Source organism: Rhinoderma darwinii, chromosome 4 (assembly GCF_050947455.1).
Source record: "Rhinoderma darwinii isolate aRhiDar2 chromosome 4, aRhiDar2.hap1, whole genome shotgun sequence".
Taxonomy (NCBI): Eukaryota; Metazoa; Chordata; class Amphibia; order Anura; family Rhinodermatidae; genus Rhinoderma; species Rhinoderma darwinii.
The window spans coordinates 78,737,583-78,755,775 of record NC_134690.1 but is presented as its reverse complement, the minus strand read 5'-3'; the positions used below and the strand labels follow the sequence as shown (position 1 = coordinate 78,755,775).

At 40.6% G+C, this 18,193-nt stretch overlaps 2 protein-coding genes across 2 annotated transcripts; one reads left to right on the top strand and one right to left on the bottom strand.

Moving 5' to 3' along the window:
• The first annotated feature begins 2,361 nt into the window (after nt 1–2,361).
• Nucleotides 2,362–8,880, top strand: LOC142760737 (transmembrane 4 L6 family member 19-like). Its single transcript, XM_075863921.1, has 4 exons — nt 2,362–2,499; nt 4,355–4,518; nt 5,824–6,013; nt 8,394–8,880. The coding sequence occupies exons 1-4, from the start codon at nt 2,482–2,484 to the stop codon at nt 8,394–8,396; spliced, it is 375 nt and encodes a 124-aa protein (XP_075720036.1). The 5' UTR covers nt 2,362–2,481; the 3' UTR covers nt 8,397–8,880.
• LOC142760735 (sialidase-4-like) lies at nt 6,319–15,672 on the bottom strand. The gene is made up of 3 exons (XM_075863920.1): nt 15,472–15,672; nt 8,387–8,642; nt 6,319–7,373 (listed from the first exon to the last, which is right to left on the bottom strand). Exons 1-3 carry the CDS (start codon nt 15,670–15,672, stop codon nt 6,319–6,321), a joined length of 1,512 nt encoding a protein of 503 aa, XP_075720035.1.
• Nucleotides 15,673–18,193: the final 2,521 nt, after the last annotated feature.

Here is an 18,193-nt window from a genome sequence, read left to right as displayed (position 1 = left end):
ACTTGTAGATGGTGCCACACAGTCCCACAAACAAACAAATTATTGTACTCCCCTAACCCCGTTCCCGCGATGGACGGAGCTACTCCACAGCCTTGAGGCGCCGAGATGGGACCCTTGCATAGGTTAGCGTGATCCAGTGACATCATCATGCTGGCCTGCACAGGGATTCTGTCCCAGCGTCTTATAGGCTGCAGGCCTAACGTGGCCTGTAGCCTAAAGTATTCAGTTGTATCTGCGTCTTGAGAAGGAAGACTTTACAACTTAGAGAGATGCACTTCTCACCTTCAAATCTGCACCCACTTCTGCTAACCAAGACTAATTCTCTACTGTCATATCTTCTTTGTCCCACAACCGCAAACAATTATTTAACACTTTTAACGTCCCACTTGTCCCTAGGTGCCCTCTCTAACATCTCTCATCTCAACTGAGGATTTTGCCACACATCTCAAACACAAGATTGACAACCTTAGAAAAAGCTTAAATTTTCAGTCCCCGCAATCTTTCTCCACAACTACTAAGTGCTCTTCCCCCATAACCTGCTTCTCCGCTATTACTGATGGAAAGTTTTCCACCCTACTTTCCAAATCACATCTCACCACATGTGCACTTGACCCAATTCCAACCAACCGCATCCCTAACCTTACCACTGTGTTTATCCCAGCCCTAACCCATTTCTTCAACCTATAAATAACCACTGGCATCTTCTCTTCTGCATTCAAACGTGCAACCATCACACCCAACCTTAAGAAGCCATCCTTTGACCTGTCCCCTTTGTCCAACTATTACCCCACCTTACTACTCCCATTTGCTTTGAAACTCTTTGAACAGCATGTGTTCCCACCTCTCATTCTACACTCCTTTCAACAATGTACAATCCTTTTTTCGACCCCACCACTCCATTGAGATGGCCCTGACCAGAGTGACTAATGATCTTTTAACTGCTAAAGCCTCACGAAATTACTCTGTGCCCCTTCCAAGCTGTCCTTCAAAGTGCATATCCAATCCCTTACCATTCTTTCCTCAACCTCAAGTCAACAAAATTGCTAATATATGCCCTCATTATCTCCCGCTTTGACTACTGCAACATTCTTCTCTGTGGGCTGCCATCTAACACTCTTGCACCTCTCTAATCACTTGCAGCTCTGCTGCCAGATTAATCCACCTTTCCCCTCGTTTTACCTCTGCCTCTCCTCTTTACCAATGTCTTCACTGGCTACCCATTGCCCAGCAAATTCAGTTCAAAATATTAGCAATGACATACAAGACTGTCCACAACCTGTCCACTCCATACATCTCTGTCCTAATATCCTGATACCTCCTTACACGTAATCTCCGGTCCTCACAAGACTTTTTGCTCTCCTCCTATTTGCTACTCACATCATTTTCTCCAAAATTTCTCCTGTGTTTCCCCATACTCTGGAACTATCTACCCTAACACATCAGACTTTCTTCCACCATCGAAACCATTAAAAGCAACCTGAAAACACACCTCTTCAGAAAAGCTTACAACCTGCAATAACCCCACTGCTACTACTCTATCAGAAGAACGGCTTCTACTGTCACCTTATGTCTCCTTTGTCCTTCCGTCGTAAATTGTAAGCCCTCGCGGGCTGGGTCCACTCTCCATCTGTACCAGTCTGTCAATAATTAAGCTCATGTTTATTGTATTATTTGTTGTTTTTACTGTCTCATGTCATGTACTTAAATCCCTTTTCATATGTACAGCGCTATTATATACAGTTTATTATGCAGTTTATTAATAATATTGCAATTTCACTCTTAGGTGCTTCTGGCTAGTATACAAATCACAACCACTGGGTTTAAAATGAGAAAATTATCTTGCTGTGGGCCTCGCTGTGATGTAAGTGGCGGGGGTGGGGGATTTTTATATCAGATGAGGCACTTTGTAAGTTTTGTGCTATAATGTTACTGATTTTTAAGGGACACTCAGGCCAAAATGAAACTTTCCCATGTGCACCATTATGATATCCCATGTGTCAGTCTCTCATCTGTTATTTTTCTTGCTGCTTCTATCTCCATATATCAGACTGGGATGGTTACTTAGCAGCAGTGTGACTCAGGCTCGGTGACCCGCTTTCTCTACTTGATTCTATGGAGATCTATGTGTCACCCATCACAGGCTTCAGCAGTTCCTGTACCACACTAGTTTTGCACAGGGGGGGGGACAGAAACTTCTAACATCAGCTACCGGTGATACTTAGACAGCTTCCTGTCACACGGGTATAATGTAGAAGAATATAGTTCATTCTCCCTGACTGTATGCTTATGGTTTCTCAGCTTATTTAGGAGAATATAGAGAGAAAGATAATCACAGTTTCCCCCACCATGCAGAAACGGTATGGTCTTTAGCTGGTCATGTGATGCTGTGCTGAAGCATCATTGGATTGATAGCAAAGCAGAGAGGAAGAGAAAGCTGGGGAAATCTAAGACTCAAGATGGAGGCTTTTTCTAAGCATAGACATGACAGCAGTTCAAAAAGTAAGTATAGAATACATAAAAGAAGTGTAGCGTGTGGTATACAGTCAGGTGGGGAACGCAGACATGGAAAATTGTGTTTCCACTGGGGGTCTTCTTTAAGTAAATTGCCATGCTGAATACTTGTTTAGCTCACAGTACTCAGCACTACTTTCTATACGACCTGAGATACATCACCTGGAAAGAAACAGTATTATTTGTAGATTTTCAATAGTGGAAAATGCAGAAGGCATAGTATAAAAATAAATAGGCAAATCTTACTAGATCAATGGTAATGGACGCACTTGAATGACTTTATCTGGTAAGCATAACCTTGTCAAAAAAGCTGTCTAACAGCTGTGGGTCCCAGTGCATAATTTACAGGGCTTCATAACTTGTTTTGGCTTTAAAGTAAATGTCCACTGGAAGCAAATGTTTTTGAATGTTCATTTTAATCTAAATAGGTACAAAATTCTGCAATGATCAATTTCTTAATATATCTATAGCGGTTAGAGCGTTTTTTAATGTAGAACTTAGCAAAATGTTCACACTCGTCTGTAATAATTAGCTGCACTCACAAAACCATTTGTTCATACAGTACACTGCATAAATAAATGCATAATAAATTCTGCAATTTCTCTTTACAAATAAGTTCCTAAAAGATGTAATGTTCCAGCAACACTAATTTAAATTTAAAGCTCCTGGGCCCCAATTCAAAATGCGTAATAGGGCCCCTATCTACCATCTCCCAATTATGATACACCGGTGTTCTTATGGGGCAGAGGTGCCATTGGGCCCCCTCAGACACTAGGTCTTGGGTGCAACTGTTACCTCTGCACCCTCTAGAGTTACACCCGTTAAAATTACTGCTGCATTCCTAAAGGAGTTGTCCTCTTTGGGCAATCCTTACTTGCTAGAAAGGTTCCCCGACTAACTGATTACTGCTTACCTGTTTGACCCCCTAGCAATTAACTGTAATCTGTTGGGAAACCTGGTGGTAAGTATTCAGTTTCCCTGCAGCGCCACCACAGGGAAATTAAAGAAACTCAGGTAATTTTTTTTCAGCTCCTTCGTTTCAAAATGTGATAAAACTAAATGTAGCAAGGTGTATTAGCTTACCGGGTTCTTTATTTTATGGGTAGCCGTTCTCTTCCGGGCCGACCGTTGGGTCACATGATCTCAATTTTTACCACCCAAATCCTACACCATATGCTATATTCACCGGAGGTCAGTCTTTTAATGCAAATCTGTGAGACTCAGATTGACTTACATTGAGACACTGACTCCTGGTCCCTATGCTGTAGGATTCAAGAAGACGGAATGGAGATAACTTGACGCAGCAGTTGCCTGGGAATGGAAGGGCTACCCATCAAATGGATTGGCTACATCTACCCGAGTGAAAGATTATCGTTCGTTGCCGCCACATCCCCTCGTCTAATCAGAAGTCTTCCAGTCGTTAGCAGATCAGTCACTTACACTTCACCTACAATCTCAATAATCTTTGTCTGTAATTGCTGCATGAGCGAGCGCCAATCACAGTAACGACTGAACATTGAAAATCTTTAGCAATTATTGTCACGTTTTATATGCCGTCTTTTGAACGTAAACGACTCGCTAAAACATCACTCGTTGCTCGTCCAGGAAGGAATATCTGCCCGTCTAATAGTACCCTAAGCAGCAGTGTCTTGTGTAAAGTACAATGGCAAGAACGGGCTGAAAACCCATCTAAATATGCATGCTAGAGTAAGCATATATTTTTGGTTATGTAGAGATCTATTGGACATAGATGTATTAGAAATGCTAGAAATACTAAATCATTGCCTATTGTTTAACTTAGGTACCTTAAGAAAGTGCATGACGTTTTATTTCATTTCTTCAGATGCTCCTATCTGGTATTTCCTCCTTTGTGGCTTTGCTTGGAGCTGCAATCTCCCTTTTAACTTCTGTAGCTGGATTATTCAGTGGTCCCTACTGCTTGTACCGAGAGGATCATGGAGCAACACAGAATTGGGGTTATCCTAAACTTAAAATTGTAAACAATAGGTGAGTTGTACTCTTCAGTAGTGTGCATCTATAAGAGACCTGAACTGGTATCCTGTGTGATATGGCAGATGCCCGAAGAAATGGTCTATTAACCCATTAGTGGACTGGCACTTGACTAGCTTGCAGAAATCCACTAATCACTAGCTTGCTGAAAGTCCAGGTAGGTGTACTGACTTGTGTAGGTGCGGTACCTTTGTATTGGAAAAAATTATCTTTTCGGTGTATAGAGGATGGGTGTACCACTTCTGTGGTGTCCAACAGAAGAGAAAGCCCACGAACAAGCACTGCTTCTCAAAGCACAGATTTATGATTATGATTGCAATGTTCAGAATATGGGCCATTCACCACTAGAGTGCCATCCTTCCCCCTTTGATGACCTGCTCTGCAAAAGCTGCATAACATGTTTGGTCAATGCAAGATGTTGAGGAGTCGTTGGGAGGAAGGAGTTGTGCACTTAGTATGTTCTGGATGTTCCCATATGCATGTCAAGGTTTTTTTGGTGGTATATTGTTTAGATACAAACCTAACATCTAATTATACAGTATATACTTTCACATAAAATGGGGGCATTTGCTAAACATTCAGGATTTACAATGAGAAAAGTGCATGGGCAATTGGATACTACATTTGGGCTATTCGTAAGTGGTGTTTAAAGTCTCATTCATTAAATTTGACATTATAAACATATACAAACTTATAAAGCTCTGTTCACATCTGCGTTGGGGTCCCGTTCTGACGTTCCGTTGGAGCTTTCCGTCAGAACGGGACCCTGAGCAGACACAAACGGACACCGACGGAAACCAGGGGTTTTAGTTTCCATCACCATTGATTTCAATGCTGACGGAGCAGATGCCCCTGGTTTCCTTTTGTCTCTTTTGTGCACCGGATCAGTCATTTTGCCGGAAGCAATAGCGTAGTCGACAGTTTGTGTCTGCTCAGGGTCCCGTTTCTTACGGAAACCTCCGACGGAACGTCAGAACGGGACCCCAACGCAGATGTGAACAGAGCCTTATTTAGTTTTCTGGCGCATCTGAGAATATTGAAGGTAAACTGGGATGTGAGTGACTGACATATCTTGTCTAGAGCTCCATGTGGCACCACTTCAGCCACCATATATAGAGCTATATACAGATTTTTTCATCCTGACCACTACTTGTTTATAATCTAATACTGTATATTTGAGGTGCAGACGCTTACGTCCCATGATGTCCTTTGGTGTCTTCTAAAATCAGCAGCAATCAGACTCTTTTATAAAATAAATTTAGCTGTGCATTTAATAAACAACTTTTTTTCCCTGTCTTGTAGCTCAGTGAGCATGGCACCGGCCATGTCCTCCTGGAGTGGTGCCTGCATTGAACCTCCACACATTGAGACGTGGCATTCCAGTTTCTTCATTCTTCTATCTCTCAGCAATATTTTACAGATCTTTCTGTGTCTCTCCCAGCTTGTTAATGCAATGTTTGGAGTGCTGTGTGGACACTGTGACCAGAAAAAAGTATGTGAGCTAAAATATTTCTTAATACATACAATGGATAGTTGTGGTTTAAAATCACCATATTTGTGTATGGAAATAATGACAGGGATGGAGTCAATGTTCTTTATCCATATGATATATTCTTTTATTATAAGGAATCATGCAGGTCTCATTTTTTTAATTATGACAGAGAAGGGGTGAACTTCACTTCTTCAGGCATAGACAGGTCATATACTACGTTACTTTTCGTGTTTGAGAATGAGAATGACAGAACATAAATACCACTTTGACAGGTAACACTTTCCCTTTATGACTGTCACAGTCTTTTAAGAAGTAGAACACATTCCTCTTCCACCATCACTTTTCAAAGACGGATGTAGGAGGGCAGGATTAGGGGGCAAGTTCTGGATGACTTCATATAGTGTAAACATGCTGAATGATATCTGCTCATAGGGAGAAGTTATACCATTTTCATAAAGACAACCAAAGAGAACTAATGGTGCAGCCTCCATTGCTTCAAGTTCACCAGAACGTAGCTCTATATATGCTAGGTCAGAGTAGGCGCTGGGTCCTTCATAGATAATCCAAGGGCTTGTCCAGCTGTCAGCGTCTTTAGGGTATGGGCTGAGGTAAACACCCAGATTCACACGTCTCTGAGTGCTGGTTGGGTGGGAGTACAAGACCCAAGTAGGCAACTGGAATTGGTAGTCAGTCCTAAAAATACTATTTTGTACTTTTATGTCTGTTGACTCAGATAATGATTGTACCCTATTTTCCCTACTGCTTATGCCAGATGTCTTCCCTTTTGTCTGCATGTGATCCATTAATTTACAGATATTACTATGTCTGTTTAATTGATAATGTTCTAGACTGCTTCCACCTTTCTGAAATAGCTGATGTACTCTCTTTGTTCTTATCTTTGATGTTTTAGCTAGCCATGACAGCATATTTTTAACATTAAGTCTCGAGGAAAATTGTAGTGGAGCAGGAAAACCAATGACACTCCCATGGCATCCACTTGGTGTTTCAACCAATTTCTCCACTAGTTGCCCTTGCTGGAAGACAATACCATTATCAGAACTCAGAGCTTGCACTCTGAATCCTAAAGAGCTTCTGGCGTTGCAATACAAGACATTGCTGCCATCTTCCTCATCCACTGACACCAACTGGCACTCTACTGTTTGCAGGTTTGGGACTAGATCTCCAAATGTCCAAGTCTTTCCATGATCATTGCTACGAAAGGCAAATGCTCGTGGCGTAGTTTGACAAAGCTTTCCAAAGCAGTTTCTGCAATCTATGTGATAGGTGTAAGCAGGTAAAAGGAGACAACCAGATTTCAGCTGGATACCATGTCCTGGTCCCAAGGCAAAGGTTGCCCACTCTGCAAAAGGAAAATGTTCGTAAAATACAGAGCACTAAGAATAGACTCACCCCAGTCTTTTTAGAGACTTCAGCAGTTAATCTGTGCTCCTTAATATATATATTATGCTTTTCTTCCAATAAAAAATATCTATTCCAAATGGAAACATAGAGGAGCTGATTAAAATAAAGTAATAGCTGTTCACTCATGGACAAAGCTTGGGCAAGTTTGCAAAGAAGAATGGGGAAAATTGCAATATTCAAATATACTGAGCTGATAGAGGCCTGTCCACATGGGATCAAAGCTGTAATTTCTGCCAATAGTACCTCTACGAAATACTGACTTGAAATGGATAGTTTTGCATTCAATGACTTTGTGTGTAGTAATTGTAATGAATGTAGATAATGTTGAAACTTGTTTTAATTTTGACATCAGAATCTCAGTCACTGTTCACACTGGCGTCATGGCTTCCGTTTATTGATTATGTCGTTCTAAAGCAAGAATAGCACTGCATGCTGCGCTATTATTGCCGTCAAAAGTAATGGAAACTCCAATGGAACCCCTGATTGAATGTCAAAGCACTAGTGTGAACATAGGCTTATTCTATTTATCGGTGACAAAACGCCTTATTGAATCCAATGTAATTCTATGTAACAAAAATGACAATGGTATCTTTAAATAAGATGGTGACCTGTAGTATTTAAATATCTTTCTTCATATATATGTATCATAAAACTGCCTTTGTATTTGCATTTTGGTGGAAGAAATATACTAGTTGCTGTAGGCTCTTGCTAATGTTAGATTTTCTTGTTAGCAGGGAGTCAGAAGGAAGGAGAAACAAGGCACTCCGTCCTCTCCTAAATACTCTGTCCTCTCCTAAATACTTCATGTGTGTTCAGTATACTGTAAATAGGAGGCATGTAGGGAAAAGTAAATAATTGGTGATGTGGACCACATTCTTAAAAGTTATTAAAAAGCTAAAATGCTTTCTGAGATTGCCAGCAATACTCATATGTACGTTCTCTCATTTGTACCTTTTAGTGATTCTCCGATAACCTTCTGAGTCAAATCCGTGACATCACTCCACGTCCTGCCTTGGTCTGAACTTGTTACATAACACAGTCTTGCTAGATTATGGCCAGTAATGATCTGATAGGATTCTGTGGTCCTGCCCAGGACAGCAATGAAGAAAAGGAAGATCTGTCCTGTAAAGTCGTCATAGATCGGACAAGGGTTCATTGAGCGGTGTCCAGGCAAGTGGGCTCTTTCCACTGCAAACATATCCTCCCACTGCAGGAAGGCATAAAAAGCCTTTATTTATTTGTATCTATTTACCAATAGACATAACTTAAAGAAATTAGTATGAATGTATAATACCATTAATATCATTATATTAATATAACACGTCATGCACGTCATATATACACTGACAAACACTCTGCTGGATCAGAGGGCAACTGAGGGACACCTATGCTACCTTCCTAAATGGATAATTCATCTGTAAAATGTGTGGCTTTTGAAACAAAGATTTTTTTTATAGTTCAATCCAAACATGTTATCACCATACAATAAAGAAATTCTTGATATCTGGACTCCCTTACATTGCTTCCCTAGCTTCTGGACTTTACACATTTATCATTTCCATATGGAAAAGTGCAGTACGTCTGACAAGGTGAGGATTTAGAAGGTTAAGGCCCTTTTACATGGGCCGATAATTGGGCATATAAGTGCTCGTACAAATGCTGATTCACAATCATTGGCCAGTGTAAACAGGACAGCGATAAGTCAACGAACAATCAACTGCTTGTTCGTTGGCTGATCACATCTTCTAGGCCACCATAAAAATGGTCGTTTGTCGGCAGCAAATCTCCCCATGTAAACAGGGGATGTGCTGCTGACAATATGCAAACTGTGGGGAAGCACGATCGTATTCAGGTATGTTTGCCCCATATATGCCCGATCATTGCTCCATGTAAATGGAGCAAACAAGCGCCAATCAACATTCTGTTAATGTCGATCGGTGCTCATTATGGACTAGCAAAGTATTCCCATGAGTTCTTAGGAAAAACAGAACCTACTGTCCTACTCACTACATGCTGCATTCCTTAACAGGTGTGCGCCATGTTGTGAAATATCAAGCACGTGGCACTGCATTCACAGACCCAGAATGATTGCTGCCGCTGTTTACACAAGCAGTCTGTTAGGTAAGATTAGGTTTAGATCACGTTAGTCAATTGATTCTTTTGCAACCATTTAGATATGACATGTTGAGCCGTGAAAAGCATAGGGGAAGATTTACAAAGCAAAATGCACCAGAATTCTGGCACAAATTACTTTCACTATTTTTGGATGCATATAATATATGGATTAACTTTTATTAACTTTTTTTGGGAGGGAATTAATAAAAAAACTTCCAGCATTGTTTTTCACATCTTAAATTTACGCCTTTCAATATGCAGTGTAAATAAAATTTTGCCTTAACTCTATGGGTCGGTACATTTCCAGCGATACAAAATATGTAGAGGTTTTTTATGTTTTAACTACGTCTGCACAATAAAAACATTGTAAACAAAAATAATATATTTTTTTTGTATCGTCCAAAATCTTTAGTGTTTGGCCAGCCCCCTTAACGGCCATGCCTAAATTTGCCTTAAAGTGTAGCTAAACGTTTGACAAACTTCTGACATGTCATAGTGACATGTCAGAAGTTTGGATTGGTGGGGGTCCGAGCACTGAGACCCCCACTAATCGCTAGAACGAAGCAGCTGAAGAGCTCGTGTGAGCGCTCAGCCGCTTCGTGTCTGTTCGTCTTTTTCCAGAAATAAATGTATCTGTGTACGGACTCAACAGAAAGTCTATGAGCCCGTACTCCGATACATCGGCTTTCCAGAAAAAGCCGAAAAGGCACGAAGCAGCTGAGCGCTCACACAAGCGCTTCAGCTGCTTCATTCTAGCAATTGGTGTGGGTCTCAGTGCTCGGACCCCCACCAATCCAAGCTTCTGACATGTCGCTATGACATGTCAGAAGTTTGTCAAACGTTTATCAACACTTTAATGAGCAAGCATTTTTTTTTTCATTTTTTCACCATCGCTTCAAAGAGTCATAACTTTTTTATTTTTCCGTCAATGTTGCCAAATGTGGGCTTGTTTTTTGTGGGTCGAGTTGTAGTTTTCATTGTTACTATTTTGGGGTATAGGAGACTTTTTTTGGGCGGAAATGGGAAAAAACACGAAATTTGCAGTTTTTTTTTTGCATATTTTTTTTGTACGCCGTTCACCCTGCGGTTTAATTAATGTGTTAAAGAGGCTCTGTCACCAGATTTTCAAACCCCTATCTCGTATTGCAGCAGATCGGCGCTGCAATGTAGATAACAGTAAAGTTGTTTTTTTTCAAAAACGAGCATTTTTGGCCAAGTTATGAGCTGGGCATGTTTAAAGTTCTGTCCAAGTGGGCGTGTATTGTGTGTGTACATCTTGGCGTTTTTACTTGTTTTACTAGCTGGGCGTTGTGAATAGAAGTGTATGATGCTGACGAATCAGCATCATCCACTTCTCTTCATTACCACCCAGCTTCTGGCAGTTCACAGACACATAGCGTGTCCTCGCTCATCCGACGCGATGAAGTTCCTGTGGGAGGAAGTGAGTGACGTCACAGCGTGATCTCGCGAGGACACGCTGTGTGTCTGTGAACTGCCAGAAGCTGGGTGGTAACGAAGAGAAGTGGATGATGCTGATTCGTCAGCATCATACACTTCTATTCACAACGCCCAGCTAGTAAAACAAGTAAAAACGCCCAGATGTTACACACACAATACACGCCCAGTTGGACATAACTTTAAACACGCCCAGTTGTACTTAAGAAAGGCTCATTTGCATAAATATAAAAATGCTCATAACTTGGCCAAAAATGCTCGTTTTAAAAAAAAAAAAAAACTTTACTGTTATCTACATTGCAGCGCCGATCTGCTGCAATAGGAGATAGGGGTTTGAAAATCTGGTGACAGAGCCTCTTTAACTTGTTCTGGTTGTTATGACCGCGGCAATACCATATATGTGTATTTTATTTGTTTACACTTTTACTAAATAAAACAACTTTTTATGGAAAAAAGTGGTTTTATTTTATTTTTACTGTAATCTTTTTTTTATTTTAAATAAAGTTTATTTAACTGTTTTGAATTTTATTTTTTTATGGAAAATTGTGGCCACCGTTATGAGTGATTCATGTGGGACGTATCCCAAAATTTTCTGATTCGCTAAAATCCAAAACGTTTGGGCATTTCGGAATTAAGTTTATTTGTGTAGTATCGATTCGCTCATCTCTAATAGGAAATATAAATGTGTGGAAAATCACCCTAATAGGATTTGCTGTCTGTTTACTTTCACTGTAATCTCTCTAATGGTGGTAAAATTGGAAACAATTGTGTACATATGTAACTTGCCTCTAGAAAACCCACAAGATGTAGTAATTTGTTCTGAAGCCCCCAAAATGTCAACTCAAAACATGAAAGGTAATGAAAAATAAGTTCTTACATAAAAGTCAGAAAGAGCAGCTAGAAGCTGGTGAATCACTGTGGATGTTCGAGCCCAGGAGTCCCTTCAGGACCTCTACAGTACACGCAGTGAACAGTAATATTACATAGGGAGTTCTCCTCACCTGGTGTTCAAAGAAGAAGCTTTTCCTGATACAGATATATAGCAGTACAGTGCATGAATGTAGCTCTATATTAGGGCTTTTTAATCTCTTTCTACTAAGATCTCATCGGCCAAAACATGGTGATGCCTGGGCCTCACCATTGTTTGTAGTCCATGGATTTTTTTTTTTTTTAAATTACCTAAATTTGTTTTAGAATTTGTCTCATGAACCTGGTAAAACTAAACCAGAGATTGGTGCAACTGTAGTAAGGCATGTGCAGCATATGATCACACCTGACAAAACTTCCTCCTCAGTTGCGCTACCCAAAAAATTGTGGGTCCCCTCACCAGTGTGGCCGACCTCAGCATTTTAGAAGCACTGCCCTATACTGGGCTGCGGAGAGGCGCTATTGACGGCCAAACAGTACAAGATTTTCAGCAATACAGTGCCCATTGATTGGCTCTTCTTTCCCCAATGTTATATGCTTATTGGCTCTTCGCTGTCGGCAGTCAAATGCAGAAGAAGTTAAAGGGGTTGTACGTGATATGGAAAACATAGCTGCCTTCTTCCAAAAAGAGTGTGTCATTGTTTCTGGAAGAAAGCAGACATGTTTTTCTAATGCTGTAGAAGCCCTTTAAGTCAGCACTCCGTGTTTCAGCATTGCATGAGTCTAGGGAATACATCCTTGTTTATTTGCAATGATTAAGGCCAATTTTCATCAATGCAGCTTTTTTAAATCCTAACTTTGAGAGAAAGGAGCAGCTATTGAACTTTAGACAAGGTCACAGAACTATGTTGGAGTTGTCAGGAAAGTGTATGGTCAACCATTATGATGGTTATTGTAGGGTATGTCATAGAAAGGCAATAATCAAACTGTATAATCTAACAAAGGGTGTTCCTGAGTGTGTAGGTATGAAAATACTGATGTCAATGCTGAGGCCGCAGTATCTGGAACATTCAGCAAAGGGTGGTGGCACTCTGGTAAAGAATGCTAGAATAGCAGAGGAGACCTGAAGAGGAAGTAGTGTGCACCGTTAGTTCCAATGTGAAGGCATGGTGCTGTAAGAGAGATTCTGGCGGTAAGGAGAGTAGGAGATATAGAAATAACAGTGAGAGACACAGCTGGGAGTCTGTTTGTCAGAGGGATTGCAGTGTTAAGAAACTACCAGCCAGAGACTGATGTAGGAATACAAGGGAGGAAACCGGCCTGCTTGCACGGCACCAACAAAGGAAATATTCGGAGTGAGTACTGGAATTATGTTTGGACAGAGAATCACAGTAAAAGTCCAAAGAGGATTTATAAAGAAAGGACCCCCTGGGTGTCGAATAAGTGAGGAGTCACCAGGAAGTTGAACCTTACCATATCGGAATAAAATACTGTGGTGCATAATAACAGGGCTATGATATCAAACAATACCACAGCTCCAGAAACTTTGTAAAAGACGCTATAGGCATTTGTGCTAGTGCTACTGTTTGTTGTTATACTGCTGTTCCAAGATATTTGCAACTTCTAGTAAAAGTAAAAGAAAAATTGTTCTATCCGTCTCTTCTTCCATTTTTACTCAAGATACAAGGGGAGGACATTCTGTACCATATGTGCAACCTGTGCAGTTGCACAAGCGCCCATTAGGTAAGGGGCCCCTCTGTCACCTTAATAGCAGCATCCTACTGTATATTAGATTACATATAAGAGACTGAGCTACAACCTAAATCAAGAAAAATGTAAGAAAATTACATTATGTGTTGCATAATCATGTACGGAAGTGGACCCCTGATAGGTGTTGTTGTCAGGGCCAATGCTGATGTGTTGCTGCAAAGATGATGCAAAGACAGGAGGTTTTGCTGCAACTGAACTCTAGTAAGCCAGTGTTCACGGCAGACCTGGCCACAGCAGGAAACACTTCTCAATATGAGAGGCAAAGTTCTTAGGTACGGCTCGGCCAAGGGATGATGGCTCCCTTGCTTACAATTTGTTGCAGACAAAGCCAAAGGCGTTCCTCCATGATGCAGGAGATGGTTTGTTAATTTCAGGCCTACTAGGCTGCAAATTAATACTGATCTTCTACACGTTGTACACGTGGGAAGGCTCCTGCCCGCTCCCGTTACTGCTCACATGACTCTTGCACACGGGATCACCGCAGTTTCATAGAATAGCTGCCGCCCCCAGAATAGGGACACAGTATAGCTGCACTGCATCGTCCGGGCACTGTTATGGCGCGGCAAGGCAGTCAAAATTGTGTCAACGTTGCAGTGATTTTGAAATAAAAATGAGCACAACATAAGTATATGCCATTACTGCCCATAAATACAACAGTCCGGGTGGGCCACTCCTCCTCGGAAAGCCACCTTCGGGAAGAAATCAGCACAAGCAAAACATCTTAAAAGCACAGTGCATAGATAAATAGACCATACTCTAGCATATACTAGACCTTGTCAATGAATTAGAATATCATCAAAAAGTTAATTTAGTTCAGTAATTCAATTCAAAAAGTGAAACTCATATATTATATAGATTCATTACACACACAGTGATCTATTTCCAGCATTTTTTTCTTTTAATGTTGATGATTATGGTAACAGTTAATGAAAACCCAAAATTTAGTCTCAGAAAATTAGAATATTAAATAAGCCCAATTTCAAAAATGATTTTTAGTCCCGAAATGTTGGCCTACTGAAAAGTATGTACAGTATATGCATTCAATACTTGATCGGGGCTCCTTTTGCATGAATTACTGCATCAATGCGGTGTCTGCTTTGTTGGGTCTGGTGTCTATTATCTTCCTCTTGACAATACCCCATAAATTCTCTCTGGGGTTTAGGTCAGGCGAGTTTGCTGGCCAATCAAGCACAGTGATACTGTGGTTATTACACCAGGTATTGGTACTTTTGTTAATGTGGGCAGGTGCCAAGACCTGCTGGAAAATGAACTCAGCATCTCCATAAAGCTTGTCAACAGAGGGAAGCATGAAGTGCTCGAAAATTTCCTGGTAGACGATTGCGTTGACTCTGGACTTCATATAACACAGTGGACCAACACAATCAGATGACATGGCTCCCCAAACCATCACTGACTGTTGAAACTTCACACTGGACTGCAACTTGGATTGATGCCTCTCCCCTCTTCCTCCAGACTCTGGGGCCTTGACTTCCAAATAAAATGCAAAATTTACTTTCATCTGAAAACAGGACTTTGGACCACTGAGCAACAGTGTTGGTCCACTGTGTTATATCAAGTCCAGAGTCCATAATTATCAACATTAAAAGAAAAAAAATGCTGGAAATAGATCACTCTGTGTGTAATGAATCTATATAATATATGAGTTTCACTTTTTGAATTGTATTACTGAAATAAATAACTTTTTTGATGATATTCTAATTCATTGAGAAGGACTAGTATATAAATATACTGTACATAAAGTCAACGCAAAGTCCCCTTCAAGGGTTGGGAATTCTCCTGCACACCCTTACAATCACACCCCTTCTAACCTCCACATAGCTGTGGTAAAGTTTACCACGACGTAATACAAGTAGATTAGCATGGGCATCATCAGCGCTAAGCCTCTCTTCTGCAAATGCCAACAAAGTCGACCAGCGTGGAATGTAGAGGAGTGCTGGAACACGGTATGTCACGCCATTCTTCTCTCTCTCAAAAAGAACTGTGCGAGCAGGAATATGACGGGACCCCATAAAAAACTAAATGGGTAAAGAGAAATCACTGTTAATAAATCTATATGTATAAATATTTGACAGTAAATATATATATATATATATATATATATATATATATATACAAACACACACATATAGAGATAAATACAGTTTATGACAGTAATATCCATTGCGTAAGCCCTAAGCATGGTCTCCCCTCCATTGTTAGCTACTGTTTTGATGGCTGTGGAAAGTCTTGAACAGGCTCACAATTCCATTGGTGAATCGGGATGTTGTGACAGGAGCTGGGTCCCCTTTCCATCAGTGTGTCATAGCAGCAGCATAATCTGACACGGGACAGCTCATCACCACAGATGGGAAATTGTTCATTGCTACCATTCTGCACTTGTAGGCTATATTATTTATACGGCTCTTTATCCTCTTTTCTATTAACATCTTATATATGTACAGTCATCTCTGTGATGTTTTTATATTCTCATTAGAGATTTAACTATTTGTCGGAATATTTGTTTAATGAGAGACATTTTGTACAAAAACATTTTTTGCATTTCTCATGGGTGTTTTATTTATTCACACTGAACATGCATACTGTATTTCTTACATTCCTTTTATCATTCACATCATTACCTTACACTTGATTTCCATCACTCATATTATGCTCTATTATGTGAACACTTTATTCTGTATTTTATGCTTTTATCATATTTTTGCACACTGTATGTAAAGGGAAGAGATTATTAAACAAACACTGCACTCCACAAAAGACTAGATCAGGCCGTGTGCACGTTACCACAAGGGATGAATCAACTCCTTGACTTGAAATGTATAGAAGTAACCGTGGAAAAAGTAACAGCACCAGGGCTTCAGGTTGGATGAAGAAATGTTGGTTTAATGACCAAAAAGTGAGCGACGTTTCGGTTCACATCTTAATCTTTCTCAAGCAGTTACGTTAAGTGCAAAGTGCCAAGTATAAATAGAAAGTACATACAGTAATAAATAAAGAAAATTTATTTTGGGCATGTGCTACGATGGTAGCGATACATATGCTATGTTTTCCTCATCTGGACCAGTTCCATTCTTTCCTAAACAATGTATGTCCTGAGATCAAATTAACAATGTCCTATTCTGACACCTCCATAGACTATTTAGACACACTGATTCAGCTAACTGGTGACACTTTATCTACAGATCTTTTATCCAAGAACATGGATAGAAATAACCTGCTACACAATGAAAGTGGCATCCTAGGGCAAAGATTAACTCTTTAGGGTTAGTAGAATTGTCAGTGAAGAGGACAAGTTGGATCAGATGTGTGGAAGATTTTTGAGTAGGGAATATTCTAAAAATGTTTTGGACAACCAAAAAAGACGAGTAAGATTATTAAACACACACGAGTTATTAAAGGGGTTGTCCACTACCAGACAACTGATGACCTATCCACTGGATCGATCAACTGCTCCAGCTGCCTGCGGTCACCGGATGTCATTGCACAGTATGCAATGTACCGAGCCGGAAGCAGTTGGCTCCGTACATTGCAGAACTGCAGCTCTGCTCCTATTCACTTGAATAGGAGCAGAGCTGTAGTACTGCAGCTCGACCGCTATTCCATGATCGGAGCCATCTGCTTCCGGCATGGACGTCCGGTGCCTAGAGGCAGCCGGAGAAGCTGATCGGTGCCGGGTCCAGGTGTCGGACCCGCACCGATCATACACTGATGACCAATCTGTGGATAGGTCATCAGTTGTTCAGTAGCGGACAGCCCCTTTTAAGTACACATATAACAGATAAGAGGAATAAAGGGAATACCTTTTGTGTCTACCTTCTCCAACTCCAGTTTGGAAATTAGTAACATTATAGGTAAGGATTGGTGCTTGCTTCCTAAGGCCTTTCCCACAATCCACAAATTCCAAGAGTTGCCCATGATGACGTATCGAAGGGACAAAATGTTACAAAATAGGTTGGTTAAGGCGGACATTGGGTCCAAAAGTGGTGTGGCCCAGACTTATCTGTCTCCTCCCAAACAGGGATGTTATCCCCTCTTGGGATGTAATGTTTGTAACAATATTATTAGAGTTGGCAGTATTTGCCATCCCCAAACGGGCAGAATTTTCAGAATTAAAGGGCTCTTTTACCGGAGTTCTTTATTTGCCAGACGTCTTTTGCTATATACTAAGTTGCCTATGTGGGCTATATTATGTGGGACAAACCACTACTGAAGTGACTATCAGAATGAGAAACCGCAAATCAAATATTAAAACCAAGAGATGAGACCTACCTGTATCGAGACATTTTTTAGACTATAAGCATAGTGTATCCCAACTACGCTTCAGAATCATCTATTCTGTGCCCCCCATTAGGTGGTGAGGAAATAGGGAATTGTCCCTTAGGAAAAAGGAGCTTGCATAAATATTCAGATTGGAAACGATGTCCCCAAAGGGGTTAAATATTGAATATGCATATAGCTCACATATCTGAGACAGTGGGGGGTGACTTGCATTTGGTCCTGATTTATTTTGGGCTAGATTGTTCCCCTGGGTAT